The 18,923-nt window shown below is 33.8% G+C and overlaps 1 protein-coding gene across 1 annotated transcript in view; it reads right to left on the reverse strand.

Moving 5' to 3' along the window:
- The window catches only part of TBCD (tubulin folding cofactor D), a 169,330-nt gene that overhangs the window by 64,919 nt on the left and 85,488 nt on the right, over window positions 1–18,923 (reverse strand). Inside the window, exons 16-17 of the mRNA XM_063292673.1 lie at window positions 16,973–17,030; window positions 12,560–12,589 (exon numbers count right to left, since the gene is read on the reverse strand). Of these exons, the coding sequence (XP_063148743.1) occupies window positions 12,560–12,589; window positions 16,973–17,030 (88 nt within the window). The remainder of the gene's footprint in view (window positions 1–12,559; window positions 12,590–16,972; window positions 17,031–18,923) is intronic.

The following is an 18,923-nucleotide window of genomic DNA, read 5'->3' on the forward strand; positions in this document are numbered from 1 at the left end:
GAAATCTGATTGCACATGCCCAGTAATCTGTCCCAGCAATTTAAATATAGGGGATAAAATAGAGACCCGAGGATCTTATGTCACCATTGCTATGGAGCAAATAATAATCACCTCCAAACCACCTTCTGAAATTGGTTATCCAAGTAGGAACAGAATCATAGTACAACTGTATTCCAACTACACTTCTCCTGCCCCTCTCTCAAAGTCAGTCATCCCATAGAGTGATCAAGACAGTTTTAGTTCTAAAATTGAATTTAACAAGGACATTATGGGATTCTAGTAAAGCCTTTATGAGAGGACAATTTATACAGCAAAATAGTAAACTGAAAAGACAAAGACAAGAGAAGATGCAAAAGATTTTAATGGAGATAAAGATGAAAGAGGAGGAATTAAGGAGATCTTCAGGAAGGAAGAATGTGTCACAGCAAATTAAACTTTACAATGCCAACTTTCTATGTAACAATAAGAGAAATGGAAATAAAAATGAACTTCATAAAACAAAAAAAATTGAATTTGCAAATATGCTGGGGAAATCGTTGGCATATAAATTAAGAAAAGAAAGTGAGAGGAAAGTGCTATTAAAATTACAAAATGGGAAAAGTATGGTAACAGATAATGCAAGTACGTACCCAGTACTATACAAAATTATATAAAGGAGAAGAGATTTCCCCAGCGAAAGTGGATGAATATTTAGACAAACAAAATTTATTAAAGATAATGGATAAACAAAATCAGATGATGAATGGACCTATAACAATAAGGGAAAACTGTGAGGCTATAAATAAATATAAAATAGAGAAAGCACCCGATCCTGATGGCCTGCCAGTTTTCTATTATAGGCACTATGAAGATGAACAGTTACAACCTCTTCAAAAAATGAATTCTATCCTAGACAAGGGAAGAATGTCAGACAGCTGGACAGGTGCAAATACAGCATTAATCCCTAAAGAAGGTGAAGACCTAATTTTACCAAAAAATTATAGACCAGTATCTTTAATGAACAATGACTATAAGATATTTACGATGATCCTAGCAGAAAGAATGAAAAGTGACATGCAAGACTTCATGAATATCAATGTGGTTCTTACCTAAAAGACAATTAAGAGACAATGTTAGAAATATTCTTGATATATTAGAATATTTGAAGCAACACAATGAAAAACAAGCTGTGTTGATTTTCCTTGATGCAGAAAAAGCATTTGATAATTTGAACTGGACTTTTCTGTTTAAAATTCTGGAAGATATGGATTTTAGAGAAAATTTTATTAAATGAGGAGAATTGATATATACTTCACAAAAGGCACAAATTATAGTTAATGGGGAACTGACAAAACCCTGTGAGATACAGAAAAGGACATGGCAAGAATGCCCACTTTCACCATTGCTATTCATTCTAGCTCTTGAAGTTTTGAATAGAGACATAAGACATGATGAGAGAATTGCTGGGGTGAAGGTTTAAAAAAAAAGTATACAAATTAAGGGCATTAGCAGATGACTTGGTTTTAATTTTGGAAAATCCTATGAAAGGAATAGAGATATTAATGGAAAAGTTAAAGAAATTTGGTGTGTTAGCTGGATTTAAAATTAACAATACAAAATGAAGATGCTAACAAAAAATATGAACATGGAATGTTAAAAAGAAATGATTACAAAAACTGGTTTTCAGATTGAGAAAAAAGTAAAGTGCTTGAGTATTACCATGATTAATATGAATTGTATGTTATTTCAAAATAATTATGTTAAGGTATGGAATGAAATTAAAAAGGAATGAAGTTAAGACGGGAAAAGTTACAACTATCACTGTTGGGAAGAATTTCTGTGGTGAAAATGAATGTATTACCTAGAATGATATTTTTATTTCAAACAATACCTGTTTTGACAAATGACACACCTTTTAAGCAATGGCAAAAAGATATATCCAGATTTATATTGCAAGGGAAAAAACCAAGGGCTAAATATAAAATTCTTCAGGATGCAAAGGAAAGAGGAGGATTAGGATTGCCTGATTTCAAATTTGTATTTTGCAGCCTGCTGTTTGGTTTGGATGAAAGAGTGGCTGCTGTTGAGAAATAAAAGAATGTTAAATTAGAAGGACATAACCTGAGGTTTGGATGGCATGTTTATTTATAGTACAATAAAGTTAAGGTTAATGTAGACTTTAAAAATAACTATGTTAGGAGTGCCATACTAAGAACATGGAATATATATAAACACAGGTTATGCCCAAAACTGCCTTTACTGGTTTCGGCACAGGAAGCATTTTATAGAAAAGAAACAGCAGGCAAAGAGAAATGGTTAACATATCAAGATCTGCTGTTACAGGAACATAGTGAACTTAAAATAAAGTCAAGAGAACAACTGATTGCAGAGGGATTTGGCTTTCAATGGTTTATGTATGCAGAATTGAGAGACTTAATAAAATAAAAAAGTAATTGGAATCCAGAAATGCAAAATAGAATTTGAAATTGAATTGTGCACAATGATGAACATGTAAGAGCTAAAATGTGTAAGCTTTTGCTGAGGTTTGAAATGGAAGAAGAACAAGGTAAACAGTACATGATAAAATGGGCTAAGAAGTTTGGTTATAATATACGAATGGACCATGGGAAAGAATGTGGTTAAAAGGACTGAAATTCACACTGTGTTACAATTTAAGAGAGAATTTTTATAAAAGGATGTACCATTGGTATATGACTCCAGAGAAATTATCTAAGATTTATAAAGATAATTCTAATCAGTGTTGGAAATACAGAAAACATGAACAGTCATTTGCATGGTAGACTTGCAAAAAAAGCAAAAAAATATTGGAAACAAATACATATAATGGTACAAAGAATTTTAAAGGCTAATATACAGATGAAACCAGAGCTTTTCTTACTGGGACTTATGGATAACCAATTAGAAAAGACTTATGGAAGACTGGTTTTATATATGGTAAAATCAGCAAGACTATTATATGCACAAAGATAGTAAAATACTGAAATACCCACAACGGAGCAATGGATTGTGACGATGATGGAATTTGCAGAAATGGCAAAATTGATCTGTTTGATCAGGGACAAGTCAACAAGTAGTTTTTTTAAAGACTGGAAACCTCTTATGGGCTTTTTGCTGAAAATGGAAAAAAAATGAATTGTGATGATTTATGGATAAATTTTGTTTGTAACTGCTGTAAAAAAGATCGGAAGTTGCTTTTCTTTTTTCTATTTGTAATTTCTTAATCACTTTTCTTAATTTCTCACCTCAAACTTTTCTTTCTTCTTTTCCTTTTTTTAGTCTTACTTTATATTTATCTATATATTTATTTATATTTATGTTTATCTATATATTATTTATGTTTATCTTTATCTTTTATATCTGTGAAAATTTCTAACAAAAATATTTTTTTAAAAATTGTATTTGGAACAAGATTTAAATGGATCATTAAAATGAATCTCATCCAAATATACAGAGAAGTAAAACCACAAGCTCAAGTATCTTGCTCACAAAGGGGATTTTAGCAACCAGCCTATATGTGATGCCTGATTAGGTCTTCCATTCACATTTATATATTAGGCTAAGATTTCATAATTGCAAAATTAAAAGTATAGATAGCAGGTATCTTGGCTATATTTGTGATTCAAATATCTAATCTGAAGGATTCTAAAACAAACTTGAGCTAAATTGGAGATAGAGGAGAAACATTTTTTTCAAAGAGCAGTTTGAAGGTAGCCCAGAACTTCAGCAATATGAAAAAGAGGAAAAAGACATGGATGAATATTCGCCTCTTTCAGTGACTACAAAAGCTATTTTAAGTTAAACCAACCACAAAATTATGGCAAGAGATAGGGGGAGGCTAACTGCTATCTTTAAGAAAGCTCTTGTAACCACAGAGCTATGCACAATGCAAGCCTACCATTTTCCTGGTAAGTTATATGCCAAGTGGAGAAATTTCACAGCAAATAAAATTCTTTAAGGGATTTGCCACTTGACCAGTCAACTTACTGTGAAAAATTATTTTATTTTTAAAATTATTTTATCTCAACATTCTAGATATGTACCTAACTTTCTGGTTTACTAATTTATTTGGAATAACTAAAAATAAATAGGATTCCCAAAACACCATTATTCCGATGAATATTCAGTATTACCAAAAATTGAACCAGATAAGGTTTTCCATGCAATTCAACAAGCAAAATCAAGACAAGTGATGATCTACAGTTGCAGTGTGGAACATAAAAAAATAAATGTAGGACTATGAAGAGCTCCAAAAGGATCTCTTCAGACTAGGCAAATGGGCTTCAAAACAGCCAATGCATTTCAATGTAAAAAGTATAAAATGATTTTGTTGACACCATAAATCCCAACTTATTTATTATCCCACCTTTATTATTTTTATAAATAGCTCAAGGCGGCAAACCTACCTAATACTCCTTCCTCCTCCTATTTTCCCCACAACAACAACCCTGTGAGGTGAGTTGGGCTGAGAGAGAGTGACTGGCCCAAGGTCACCCAGCCAGCTTTCATGTCTGAGGCAGGACTAGAACTCACAAGTCTCCTGGTTTCTAGCCCAGGACCTTAACTACTAGACTGAACTGGCTCTTATATATACCTACTTATATATAAAACATTTTTTTAATTTAGTTTTATACACTGAGGCTTTCTAAGCTGACTGACAGCTGAAGGATTTTGGAATTATGCTGGATAATTTTGTGAAAATATCAATCCAGTGTGCAGGGTTTTGAAGTGAACTGAAAATCGAGCTGCCAGTTAATAACAAACAAATATACTGTGATCTCACTTTGAATAATGTGTACATTTCTGGTCACCATGACTTAAGATGGATAATATAGAACTATTTGTTGTTGTTGTTCAGTCGTTAAGTCATGTCTGACTCTTCGTGACCCCATGGACCATAGCACACCAGGCCTTACTATCCTCTACTGTCTCTCGGAGTTTACTCAAATTCATGTAAAAACATTGAAAAAAAAAAAAAGGCAACTGAAATTCTTAGAGGATGGACCAACTTTCTTATAAACAAAGATTCCAGCAATTGTGTCTCTTTAGCTTGAAATAGAAGACAATAAGGGGAGACAGAAGTATATGAAATCCTGCCTTGCATATGTGATGTGGGGAGAAAGTGTTTTTCTCCCTCTTTTTCAACATTAAAAGCTCGAAGTCATCCACTGAAACTAAATGAAGGGAAATTCAGAACTGACAAAAGAAATATTATTTCAACCAATACATAGTTAAATTATGGAATTTCCTTTCAGCAACTGTTTTTCTAAAAGGACACTGGACAAGTTCATGGAGGATCAGGCTATCAATGGCTATTCATATTAATGGCTGTTTGCACTCCTTGAATCATAAACTACTTGCCTTAGCTACTGATGCCTTGGAAGTGACAATGGCAAGAGCCTATTGCCCTCTGGTCTAGGCTTGCAAACTTCTCAAATCCATCCAACTGGACATTGTGTAACCCAGAATGCTGAACGAGACGGACCTATGTCCTGATCAAGGAGGGATCTTATGTTTTTATGTTGTTATGATTATTGTGTACTTTATTTTGAAACAGCATAACCATATAAATTTGCATGAGCTCTCAAGGATTTGGACACAGACTTTAATAAATTTAAATTACATCAACTATGTCAACATTGCAGGTTGGGAAGCTGAGAACACCACCCACTTGAAAAAATATGAAGTCAGAGTAGGGTGTTTACTCATACCATTTCTTGATAATGAGACAGGTAGTTTTGCCATTATAAAAACTGTTGGGATGACAACATAGAGGACTGAACATCCTACACATTTGCCACACTTCTATTTGGGACACACTACCATCTATACTCGCTCTTGGATTTAAAAATTCCCTTTACTTTCTTTGAAAAACCAACCCAACTTTTTGTTGTTGTTGAGGTTCAAGACATATGTCATATGTCTTGTCATAAGTATCAACATTTGAGCAAAATAAGAGGCTAGGTACAAGAGATCATAAGCTGGGGCTTCAAGCATAGGTTGGTAATTTATGAAAGGCAACTTGCCTAAAAAAAAAACTCACATTCAGCTGTAAATCAAACCGTAAGACATATCTCCAAACAAAATCCAAATGACTAGAACTGAAATACTCAGCAGATTGTATTCACAGAATAAAAAACTAAGCTAAATTGCACTTTTAAATATCCTTCTCTCTAGCACTACCATACTCACCAGGTGAACCAGACTATTTTGCCATCTCAGTGAGAAATAGTCAATGGAGGGTGTGGTAACAGCTACCTCAGGGTGCAGAGACGTCTAAAGGAGTGGCTTGGATTTCAGAACAGGTAGGAGTCAGGACTAACATTAAATACAAAAGTTGGCAAATCCCTAAGGCAGCAAAGATTGAATATACCAAGTATGAACACGTACTATATATTAAAAACAAAAAACAATGTGGCTACAAACAACCCAGATTTCTAAGCTTGTTGTCATGGAGACTTCAGTGAGGATGCAATTAAAGTGTCTGTTCTTCTTGGTTTTTTAAAGGAAGATGGTGAGCTACAAAGTAAATAGTCAGGTTCCAACATCATCTTTGTATCAAAGAATGCTTTGTGAGTCATGCCCCATTCTTAAATAAAAATGGTAGCTACAATCCAGTTCTTCATTTTGAAGGTCACTTGGCAGCCCAGAACTACCCAGGAAAAAACTATGTTGAAGGGCTATGGAGGATATCATGGGGCCTCTTGAGAAGAAAAGGGGGATTTTGCCTATGTTGTGTCTATGTCTTTTTCTTTTTTCATTTGATGTTTTCTCACACTGAATACAAATTAAGAGAGCTGGTCTAAATTATGTTAAACTAAGGGTTTAAGCATTTATAATTTCAATTATAAATTGTTGCTGCAGGATAGCATAACCAAGAGTAAGCCCATGTTAGGCAGGGAAGAGCTTAAACTCTTCTGGTTTTTACTGCTGAAGACCCAACAAAACAATTCTTTCAATGCAACCATCTTCATTGCAAATGAAGGCCTTGTTAGCTCTTCTTTATATTGATAGGCAAAAGAAAGAAATATAATTTTCTTGCAGCCTATAAGTCCTGTCGTCCTGATCCAGAGGCAGGGGTGACAGCATTTAAAATGGTAGAAATGAGATCTTACATTGCAGGGAATATAATACACAGTTCTGCTTTTAAGTAAGGCACTAGCTTTCTGTTGTGAAGGGACAATAATTAATAATTTTAATTATTTATTTACAATATTTGTAGACTGCCCAATCAAAACTCTGTGCAGTGAACAACAAAGCAAGTATAAAACAGAAAACAGCAATTTATTTTATTTTATTTTATTTTTATCCTGCCTTTATTATTTTTATAAATAACTCAGGGTGGCAAACATACTTAATACTCCTTCCTCCTCCTATTTTCCCCACAACAACAACTCTGTGAGGTGAGTTGGGCTGGGAGAGAGGGACTGGCCCAAGGTCACCCAGCTGGCTTTCATGCCTAAGGCAGAACTAGAACTCACAGCCTTCTGGTTTCTAGCCCAGCACCTTAAAAAGGAATCAGTCTGGTACTATACCAGAGAAGAATTTGGGTGTATTTTTAATTAAAATAACCCTAGGCAATTCAGTACATATGCTGAAAGAGTAAAACTATAATATTAAATAAATGATTCACCAAGGAACAGGTTCCCAAAATAAGGTGGCAGGGCATTTAAACCAGCCATAATACATAATGCAATGGGGCATTCTAATAAGGGGCTTATTCAACAAACTGCATTTTTAAGATTTACATTATAAACAGAGGCTAATGGAACAAAACTAGACTCTTCTTCTCCCTAGCCATCTCTAAAAAAATTCCATATGCAGCTCTAGGAGAGTAAAATACATATTTTTTCTATACAAATTAAATGACATGAAAAGCTTAATACTACCACTACTCTGTTTTTATTGCTCTCTGAAGATTTCTAAAAAAAATCAACAGTGGATAAATTCTGAACCAACAGGATGTATTTTGTTTTCCTCTAGAGTAATACTTGAACAAGGTCCCTCTGAGATGTATTTTCAGGCAGATGATAAAAAATGGGACAATTTTCTTCTACTTTAATTTTTCTGGGTCAGTCCTGGTCTTATTATTGTTCCTTCTTCCCAATTGCCTTACAAGGGCAGTCTTCTGCTTAACATTACATAAACTATATTCCTATGAATATTGGTAAATGTGCTAGCTTCCAGGCAGCTTTACATAATCAATGGCAACTTGTCTTCCAGCAAAGGTAATGGAATATCTCAGAGGGACAAAGCTCCGTCCCTTTGTTTAGTTAAATTCTACCTATTTATGTCCTTGAAGGGCTTATGAAAAGGGAGGTTTCAGACAAGGAAGGGTAACAATAATTTTTCCAACTATTCAAAGCAGAATCTATAGAACAGCAGAATGTAAAGCAAGGTTAGACATGAAGAGTTTCTGTAGAGCAGTATTTTCAACATTCATATAACTATGTCTGTATAGGAGTCAAAGCTTCAAATCTATCAATTAGAGCTTCAAATCCCAGCCCTACAGAAGTTTAATCAGAACTAAAGGGGCCAAATGCCCAAGTAGCTGCCCTTAAAGGCATGCAGAGCTCCCTAAGAGGGATAAACACTGAGTTGCTTCAGTAATCATCAGAAGGCTCTTACATTCCCCTGCAGCCAAAAAGACCAACAAGATAAACTCCAGAGAAGCAGAGGTAATTTAGAAATTAATTAAGATTTTAACTCTGAATCTCCAGAGGTTAAAAAGAAGGAAGCACAGAGATATAGATTTAGAGGGTTTCTACATTAAGGAACTTCTCATACCTATAGTTTGATGGTAGATCCCTAAGTAAGGAATCAGCAAACGATTTGGCATCAAAATATAGGGATGCAGCTTGGAAACAAACTGTATTGCAGAATGTCATCAATAAATTGCTTGGAAGCAGTCTTAAGAATTTAGGAACTGTGAAATGGCAGTATAAATTAAAACTTCTTTCGATTTTACAGTTTGGTCCAGATGACATATGTTTCCTGTTTTGGATTATTTTAAGTCTACAGTATTTTTTCATAAACAAACTAAGAATATCATTAATATAGAAATTATTTATTTGAAAGATTTTATAGATTTTATTTATCTATTTATTTGTTTGTTTGTTAAGATTTACTTTATTTAGCTGAAGAGCTGGATCCATATTAACTAATCAATGGTTTAAAGGTTTTATAGAATAGAAAGTATGTTTCTCATGACTTTAAGATGAGATTAATGTTTTAATTCCTTTCATGTTTATCAGACACATCTGAGAATGGTTAAAAAGAGTTGGCTATCAATCTCATCATACTGGAAATATAAAATGAGTAAAGGGACACTTACTCCTATGATATGGGCTTTTCCCACTATATCTGTAAGTGTATATGGTATTACTAAGAGTAATAGTTTAAATCATGCATGTATTCTTTAACAAAATACCATCAATTTGGGATTTCTAACTATATGAAGAACTGTGGGTTTATCGACAATGGGGTTCAACAAAAAATACGATCCTTCAAGTTTGGAAAGATTGCATGTTCACAGAACTACAATTTTGGCCTAATGTGCTTTATTTCTGTCTAAATAAAGAAAAACTGGATGGACCTCTATTGGTAAAATGCAAAGGCCGATTAATATTATTTCATGTGGTCCTTTAATGACATGTTTAATAATTGAGCTTAGTGACTAATTTTTTATTTATTTTTCAAATTTTGCCACTGCCCATTTCCCTCAAAGAGAGGGACTCTGGGCGGTTAACAATAAAACATTAAAACAATAACTATAAATAACTTCTAAAATATGAATATAACCACCAAATATAAATATAAAATAAATATAAATATATAAATACTTGTATAAATAATGTGTTTCTGATCATTTAATAAAGGTTTTTTTGGGTACATTAAACATCAGAACATTAAAAATAAAGAATTTAGGAAAAAGAATCTGACAAACAGTATTAAGGATGGTATGTATTTAAGATTTATTGAACTATATATAGAAAGATATAGATATGGAATAGTTTGGAATAGTTTAGCTGTAATTTTAATAAAAAATAAAAAATATTAAGCAAGTAGCAATTTTTTAAAAAAAGTATCTTCTCATGCCCTTCTGCTGGATGTTTTTAAAACATTTTACAGATTAATAGCTTTTTATTAATTTATTAATATATATCTCATTCACTTTTTGAATGCAATTTTTAATGTGCCACATGAGACCCAATATCGCCCTCAGTGTAAAAATGGCTGTTTTTTTCTGCTTAAAAGCATGGTGCTTCTGGCTGCCAAAGCACCAAGAGATAAAAATTTCAGATCAGGTACAATAAATACCCTTTTAGAGATAGGCTGATGGTATTGTATAATTGCAATATACATGTTTACTCTTTTCATATTTTCAGAAATGCTACTGTATATGGGAAGACTTATGGTTAGCTAATACTGAACCAGAAAAGTACTTTAAACTCAGAGCAAAATAGCACCATACTTGAAACATTCTATTAACACTTTTTCAGTTGGTTATATTTTGTTAGAAAAATAAAAACAGCTTGAGTTTTGATCTGTTGAAATAAAACTCAAAAAGTTGTGAGTGTTCCAACCCCAAAAAACAATGGAAACTCAGGACCAACTGCTGCTCCTTGTTTTTTCCCCATGGGGAGGTGGGAGTGCTAGTCTATGCTGAGTGCAAACTACAACCCAAATTGCAGAAAATTTGGCCAAAGGCATGACTTTAAAAATATATATAAATAAATCTGTGCAGCAAACTGTGCTTACATAGCAATTTTCTCACCAACTGAAAAATCTTTTATCGAAAGAACTCCACCAACCCACACATCATTCTTAATAGAACAACAGACAGGATTGTTCAGAGAACCTCTCAGTTTATGGGACAAGAGAGCAGCTAAACTCTTTCAAAGCATCAATTAGTATATCTCCCTTATTTTTAATTTTTTTTTAAATAATCTCCTTGCTGAATTTTCGGTATTTTCTTTGCAACCCATCTGCCAGATGCCAGCCCAGGAAAAGTAACTGATATTTTTAGTTTTCCATAAGGGCAACTACTGGCAGGCAAGCAAGATTTGAAACAACTATTTGCTGTTTTAATTACTCAACCTCAGCAGCAGAGCATTAAGCACAGATGAAACCTATCGTTTATATTCCTATGAACTCTTAGGTTCCCCATAGCAAAGCTTTTTGTTTTCATTTTCTGGAAGAAGAGTAAGAACAGTAATTTCTTACTGCTTACTGCTGTGAACAGTCTTCTTTTTCTGTCTGCCCACGTGATTTCTTTTCAATGCTCTGCTCCCACCCCACCCCATCCAAAGCAAACTAATAGGAACAGGGACATGGTGCTGCACTGGTTAAATAAGATAAAGGTTGGAAAAAAGCAGTCCAATCACAAGCTCCGAAACAGCCCAACTCAATGTAATGCTTAGAAAAGTTGGAAAATTCAGTTCAAAACAATGTCTCTTAAAATAGAGAAGTTTTGTTCTAGTGTCAAAACAAAGTTGTGTTTTCTTCCATGCATAGGCCACTCAGAGAAGACATTTTGATGTTGCAAACTCTGAGACCAAAATATTCTGCACATCCCTACTCCTAACTCTATAACCCAAATTGTTAGGCATATATTTATATACCAGGAATAGGTTTAAAAATGATCTCAGTGTTTTGTACAACTCAGGTCTATTTTTACAAGGAGGAAGGGAAGGAGAGAGGCCAAGTATATTCTATAATATGCCCACCAGGAAATCTCATTCTTACCAGCAAATGTTAAAAGTTGTTCCTGAAATCTATACTTTTATTTTATTTAATAATGAATATTGTGTAAATATTCACTCTTTATCATATAGCCTTTCATATGCATAAAGAAAATAGTTTCATACAGCATGCCACAGTATTAACTTTTTCTTGCTTTAAAAATTCATATTTATTTGAGCAAAATAAACTTCCCCGCTCTTCTGATAGACGTTCCCTTTAAAGTGAAATCAGTCAGACTGGATAATGTTTGTATTCTGGATCATGCTAGCCATTTTCAGAGCTCCAAAGACTTATACGAGAGTTAGGGAAAATGACTATTCTTGAGTATTGGAAAAAAGCTATCACACCATAGGTATATCCTAACTTATTGCATTCATATAGATTTTTGCTTATTGTGTATATACAAATATTTAGTTATCTTTAAAGCATGTTACAAAAAAAACTGAGAATGAAGCCATTCCTGTTGCCTACAGAAATTACGCACACACACAAACACACTGTATGTGTGTATTTCTAGATGAATCCAGTAGAAACTTTAGAACAGTGTGAAACTGTAAAATATATTATTTGGGCATGCTGATTTCTGAAAAGCTGAAGATTCAGTTCAGAAAAATATTCTGAAACATAATTTCTGAAACATCATAACTACATGTATAAGAATGGAAGATAATTTTATAATTTTAAAATCATTTATCCAAACCACCAGACCCCCTATTCACTGCTAGAAGTGACAAAACACCTACACTTAATTTTATGCTACAGAAGATTTACAAGAAATAAAATGAAAGGGTTTGTGTTTTTTTCTAAGTTACCTTACCTGTCTGCCAACATTCTCCTGGAAGGCAGCCTAAGAACAGAGAGAGCAAACATACAAAAATGAGTCAAGTTTGCTTGCAGATAAACAACAGATCATGAATTCAAAACAAACATGCTGCAATATAAATGACCCATGGGCTTTATTTTAAAATAAAAAGTCAGCTTTGTTGGCTGAATATGCCCTTAGGCAGTTGTTATGTGCTAATGCTCTTTTAAATTTATATGCGAACAGTTTAAGAATGGGTGTTCATTAAAATCAGGCACACCCAGAACAGTGGCCTTCATTGCTGATACAATGCTTCCAGTAGAAATAAAAAGGCAATGCCCTTAGAATACAGTTACTGAGAGGGATTTTCCAGACTACTTCCATAAAGCCAGCATGTTATAAATTTAACATTTTCACATTTCTAAGCTCCTCCTCCTCTTCCTCCTCCTCCTTTTATAAATTATATGAGATGACAGACAGCACGAATTTGCTTGGAGTTATTTATAACTCATTTATAGACTTCATAAATACGTTTTGGGATGCAAAACACTCAGATTTAAATTTGAATCAATTATTATTCTTTTTGCATTCTTTTTAAAACTCAAATCTTAAGATTCAATACTGCACCAAAGAGAAAAAGGAGATAAGCCAACTTGACTGATCCCACCAAATTATGCTAAGGTTCAAGTATTTGGCAGAAGTGAAAAGTAGAACTCTTTTTTCTCTAAATAACCAAGCTCAAAATACACACTTAATTGGCACAAACCTTTGCTTAAAAACTTTTTGTACATCTGATAACATACTGTACAAATTTAACATGACAATATTAATAGACAACTTCAACCTTAATTTAATAGGCTATGATTTTGCCAATTGGCTTTTGCCATGGAACTTTCTAACCATGAGCCCAAACAGATGATAGTTTTACTACATATTGTGCCAGAAATTCAATCAATGATGTTAACATTATTTATATCACCTAATGTAAAGTCAGTGAGAGTGCTCAAGAGATGGACTTAAGAACCCAAGAATATAACAATGAATATCTCATCTTCCATGAAATTAAGAAGAAATCTTCTGTTCCCTTAAACTTTTGAGCTTGTCCTTGATTTCTCTGGTAATTCCAATGCAACTCACATAATAATAAAAGACTGAAAAAAGATTGCAAGTTTTCTTGTTTAAATGATTACTCATTTTTCAGAAAAGCATTTTAATGAATCAATAATGTACATCCTGCTCCAAAGTGAGTATGGTTTCATATGCTATAAACCGCAGGGAAAAAAAGCCACTGAAACTCAAATAAATTCTAGGTTTCTTCTGAAAAAAAAAAAGTGTCTGTATGTATAGGTGTATGTTTAGGTGTGTGTATGTGTCTGTGTGTGTGTATGTATCTGTATCTGTCATCAAAAACTGAAATTCTGACAGTCTAGGTTAGCCTTTCTCAAACTTTTGACCCTGGAGGAACCCTGAAAGTATTTTTCAGACCTCGGGGAACCCCTGCACATTCAGGCTCAAATATAGGCCAGAAGTTATAAAATTATTATAGTTGTTTCATGTGTAGGCCTGTATGCTGCATTAACAGTGTTCTTAAAACTAAAACTAAGGAATGAAATTTACCTCTTTAATGGGAAGTTTCCCGAATTTGAAATATTTTTTTAAATAAATCGTTATCTCCCAGGGAACCTCTAGTGACTTCTCACGGAACCCAAGGGTTCCACGGAGCTTGAGAAACCCTGGTCTAGGCGGTTACTGTATGTGTATGAGGGAAAGGAGAAAGGGTAGAGTTTCCGTGCAAGAACACTGACAGTAAAACTTGCCAACAATACGAGTGACCCAAGTGGTCCAACATGCTTCCATGCAGCTATTTCAGTCTTCCTCCTCCACCGTAACAGAGGAAATAGAGGAGCAATTTTTCTTTTGGGGGGGGTGTTACATTCTGTTTATAACATCTCTGTCCTATGCCTTGCTAGAGCCACAACAGAGTTTTGTGGGATTAAAACAACCTCCAGGCCTCTACTCAACTTTAGCAAAGCCTTGCTGTCTATGTAGCTCACACAATGCCGTATTCAGTTCTTTGGGTAATTATATTTAAATATACTAAATTAAATATGCTTTTTTATTATAGAATCAGTTTATTTATGAATAAACCAATTGATTTCAATGAGTTTCCCATGCCCAACTGAACTATATCAAAACATGTCCCAACATACACAGTCCCCCCGCTACACACATATATACACACACATACGTTCCACCTTCAATGTACAGCTAATAGCTAAAAGTGAAATATTTTTGCATATACTTTTAAAATATTAAATAATAAAGTATCTCTCATTTTCTCTGATGGAGTGAGTTTTTTAAAAATAGATGTTTCTAGAGAGTTTATCTGTGCTCATCTAATTTAGATCAAAACATCTAGTATAAGTGAGTTTCAGTTAATTAGCAAAAACTGCCTTCAGATAAGCTTCTTCTTCTACCATTAAGATGTATTGCAAAGATGGCAACTCAGCCTATTTCTAAAACTACACATAATTCCCATAGACATCAAAAGAGAACTGAGCACATATCTTGAAGCAGTTTAGTGTATTTTTTAATTTCACAATATAGCCTGCCCATCTTTTCAAATTAACAAGTCTTACATTATGTAAATTATACTCATCAATTTGTTTTACTCTCTGAAACCAATAATTCGGGGGAAAAAATGAATTCAGCAGGCATATAAAACCATATGTAGACTAAATTTGAATGAAACTATGACTTTGTTGGAAGACCAAGAGACGGAACTAGTTAATTAATTCTTCTTTTTGGTGTTGAGTCATATTACATCTGTCTAAGCTTGAACTGTTGGTAAATATCCAAAATGCTATTGGCTACTTATTTCCACCTCTATCTTTTGTTATGTCATGGGAAAACACAATTTTCATTCTAATAAGCTGAAATAATAACAACCTTTTAAATTACTAATTCCTGATTTAACTCGCAATCAATTTTTTAGATTTTTAAACAAAATATTTAATTTGTATTTAAAATTTATATAAAACAGTTAACCATGCATCTGAATGTGATCATATGAAATCTATGGAGTGATATTTGTTTCAGAACATACAAATAATTACCATGAAATTGTTTCAGATTATGGAAAAAACTGAGGGGGAAAAGGGATAAAAATTATAATACATATCTCAGTATTTCACAATAAATATTACTCTTCAAGAAGAAATACATATGGCATTACAATATAATTTATTTCTTAAACAGATTTACATGAAAATTAAAGTGCTAGCTGATAATAGGAAAACAGTAAATCAAGTTTCTTTTAATCCAAAAAGTAGTTTACATAGGAAATGGGAAAAAATAAAGTTACCGTTATCAGCCAGGGCATCTACAATCAAAATGATATTTCTTTGCCAATGTTAATTTTGTGTTGGTGCATCAACTGACTGATTATTGTAAACTGAAAACCAGAACACATCCTCTCCAGCAACCAACACCCAGATAAGCAGGGATTAACGCCAGGCAAACAATCAAGCAAAAAACAATACCCCGAACAAGGAATTACCAACGAGACAAACAATCAAGGAGACAAGCAATTGAGCTGAAAACTAATCAAGGAACTATCAAGGAAAAATCGTCACCAACACTGGCAAGGCAAATTACTGTATATAAACAGGCAGCAAACCCCACACTCACTCGCACTGATGATGTTGCTTAGTTGGATAATGAAACATCTGCAAGCAAACAACCAAGCTCAGAGAACACCAAGGACTCCATAGGTCAACCCTGAGCTACATTTATTGATAGACTGATTTACTGATTGATTGATTAAATTTCTTTGCCGCCGATCTCACGTACGACGACTCTGGGCGGCTTACAAATAATAAAAATAGCAATCACTAAAACAGTTCCATATAACTACCTAAAAATACAAATATATTCTCTTCTATTAATACAATCTGTTGATCCTTGTTTGCTGTAAGTCCCTCTGACAGATTGACAATGAAGAGGATACTTGCAAAACCATTTAAAAATCCTCTATGTATGTTAAAAACTTCAACTGAAATCAAAACTACCCAGTGCCTAATAGAAAGGTCACTCTGTTCCTTCAGCCTTGGCAGTTCCTTTATACAATTGGCATATTGACCTGCTATAAAGACAATGATACCAAGGCAGTACATGAAAAATGAAACTTGAGGTATAATTTTCTATTTTTTATGTAAATCTTGAAAGTAAAATATTTAAGAGAAATAGAGAAACTTCAACAGACCTCCTAAGAATCTCATTCAAATCTGTCTTTCAAGAAAGAAGTTATTAAAAAAAAATGACAAATTAAGGTAGAAATAGGAAAAAGCTACTGAACAACATAATGTACTGCTCAGGAAGATAATCTCAATACATTATTATTGTTCCACAGATTACAGTTTAACTTACCGAGGCCGCTCTTCTGCAGTTAACATCACGGTCAAATATAGCAGCTATAATAAGGGCACTGAAAAGAGAAAAGAAAGGGAAAAACTGTGTGTGTGTGTGTACACATATACATAGAAAAACAATGAACAATTTGACAAAATCTGTCTTTTGAGGAGTAAAAGAGAAAAGCTATCATTTTTGTCTAACTGACAAAACTAGCTGAATTTATTACTGGCTCAGATACGTTGGTAAATTTCAAACTGAATTTGGTTTACAGTGCGCTATAGTAATAGTGAAAGAAGAATTCCATTTAAATCCATTGTTTCTCAACCTTACACCAATATATGCACATTATTTCTGCTCTCAAGTTGCTTTTTTAAAAAAATATAATGACCTTAAGATGATCTTAATTTATAAGATAAATTAAGATCATCTTAATACTGGCTAATTGCAGCACAGGCCTAAAAAGGGAAAACTTTAAACATTGTAGGAAGAAAGCCATGTTAGTCTATAGCAAAAATCAGGAGTCTGGTAGCATCTTTTCAGACTTTTATTAAAAGGCATGAGCTTCATAGTGCATCATAAAAAGAAAGAGCAGATCTATAAGAGGGTTGATTTGTATGCTAGGTTTTAGTCCTTCAATTTGTGTATTAGCAAAGGAACTTACCAGAGGTCTAAATGGGGATGTAAGGATAGGTTTTTGCCTTCCTTACAGCAAAGTCAATGTGAAAATACGAAATAATCAGCATGCTGCTCTCATTATATCAGAAATGTGTGCAGTATAACTGGAGATAAGGAAGAGCATGTTCTGCAGAAAGACCAAGCCACAGCAGTGAATGTTGTGGACTGGTCTACAGCAAGGCACTGTGATACACAATTGAACATGTGTGTCCATTTAACACTACGGCACCTAGGATACCCCCTACTGTTTATTTTTACTATATTCCACCAGGATTCCCCCACATAAATGAAAATGGAATTTCTTTCATAAGTAGCAAAATATTTGTAATTAACTTATTTTATTTATCTTATTCCACATCATTTCTGCAATGTAGATTAGTAAATTGTGCTTGATTTTTAGCAAACAATGTTTTCCCTTCCAGAATGTACATTTCTGTAAAGTTTTAATATATATTAAACATTTAATCAAAATACTACATTTATATTACTGTTTCAGAGACGAATGTATACAGGTATAATTAAGGAGAGGATAGGTAATAAATGTGTCATGCGAATACATAACAAAACACTAAAACAGTATTTTAAACAAATCTGTACTTTTCATGGCTCTTGAGATAAAACTGAAAAAGCTAATGTGATTTCATTTTAAGAATTTCAAATCTTGGACTTCCGGTGGGGACATGGCAGACTGAACAGCTGTGCCTGTGGGCTCAGTGGGCAGAACTGAAAACGTGGCATTTTTCTCGGGCTCAGGCAGGTTTTTCCTGAAGCCCAGGAGTGTTTCTCTGGAAAAAGGAAAATGCCTGGAATCACCCCGTCTGTCCTCCGGATGGCTGCTTGCAGCCAAAAGATTGCAAACAGCATTCGTGTTTGACTGGTAAGAGCTAGCCAGGAGGCTGGGATGTCACCATTTCCAAGCCGCACTGTAACCTTAAAGGGACACTAAGACCAGCCACCCCATTTCTAAATCACCCAATTTATATTTCTTTTAAGTACGTGTACCTTAAGAGAGGCTTTCTACAGCAAGGAGAAGCAGGTTCTCTTGGAGTTTATCATTATTTTTGGGATGAATTTTTTAAAAAATTCTTTTTAAGTTTTGGACTTTGTTTTCCCTCCAAATATTAAGGAGGATTGAGAGTAAATAATTTCTCCCTGTTATTTTTGTACTAAATTTGAAGATATTAGCATCTTCCTACATACTAAATCAGTTGTTTTGAACTTTCAGTTTTCTGCTTCTGCTTTCCCTGGGGAACTGTCTGCATATCTCTCTTTTGCTTGTGTAAACACATTC

Source organism: Candoia aspera, chromosome 2 (genome assembly GCF_035149785.1).
Source record: "Candoia aspera isolate rCanAsp1 chromosome 2, rCanAsp1.hap2, whole genome shotgun sequence".
In the NCBI taxonomy this organism is placed as follows: Eukaryota; Metazoa; Chordata; class Lepidosauria; order Squamata; family Boidae; genus Candoia; species Candoia aspera.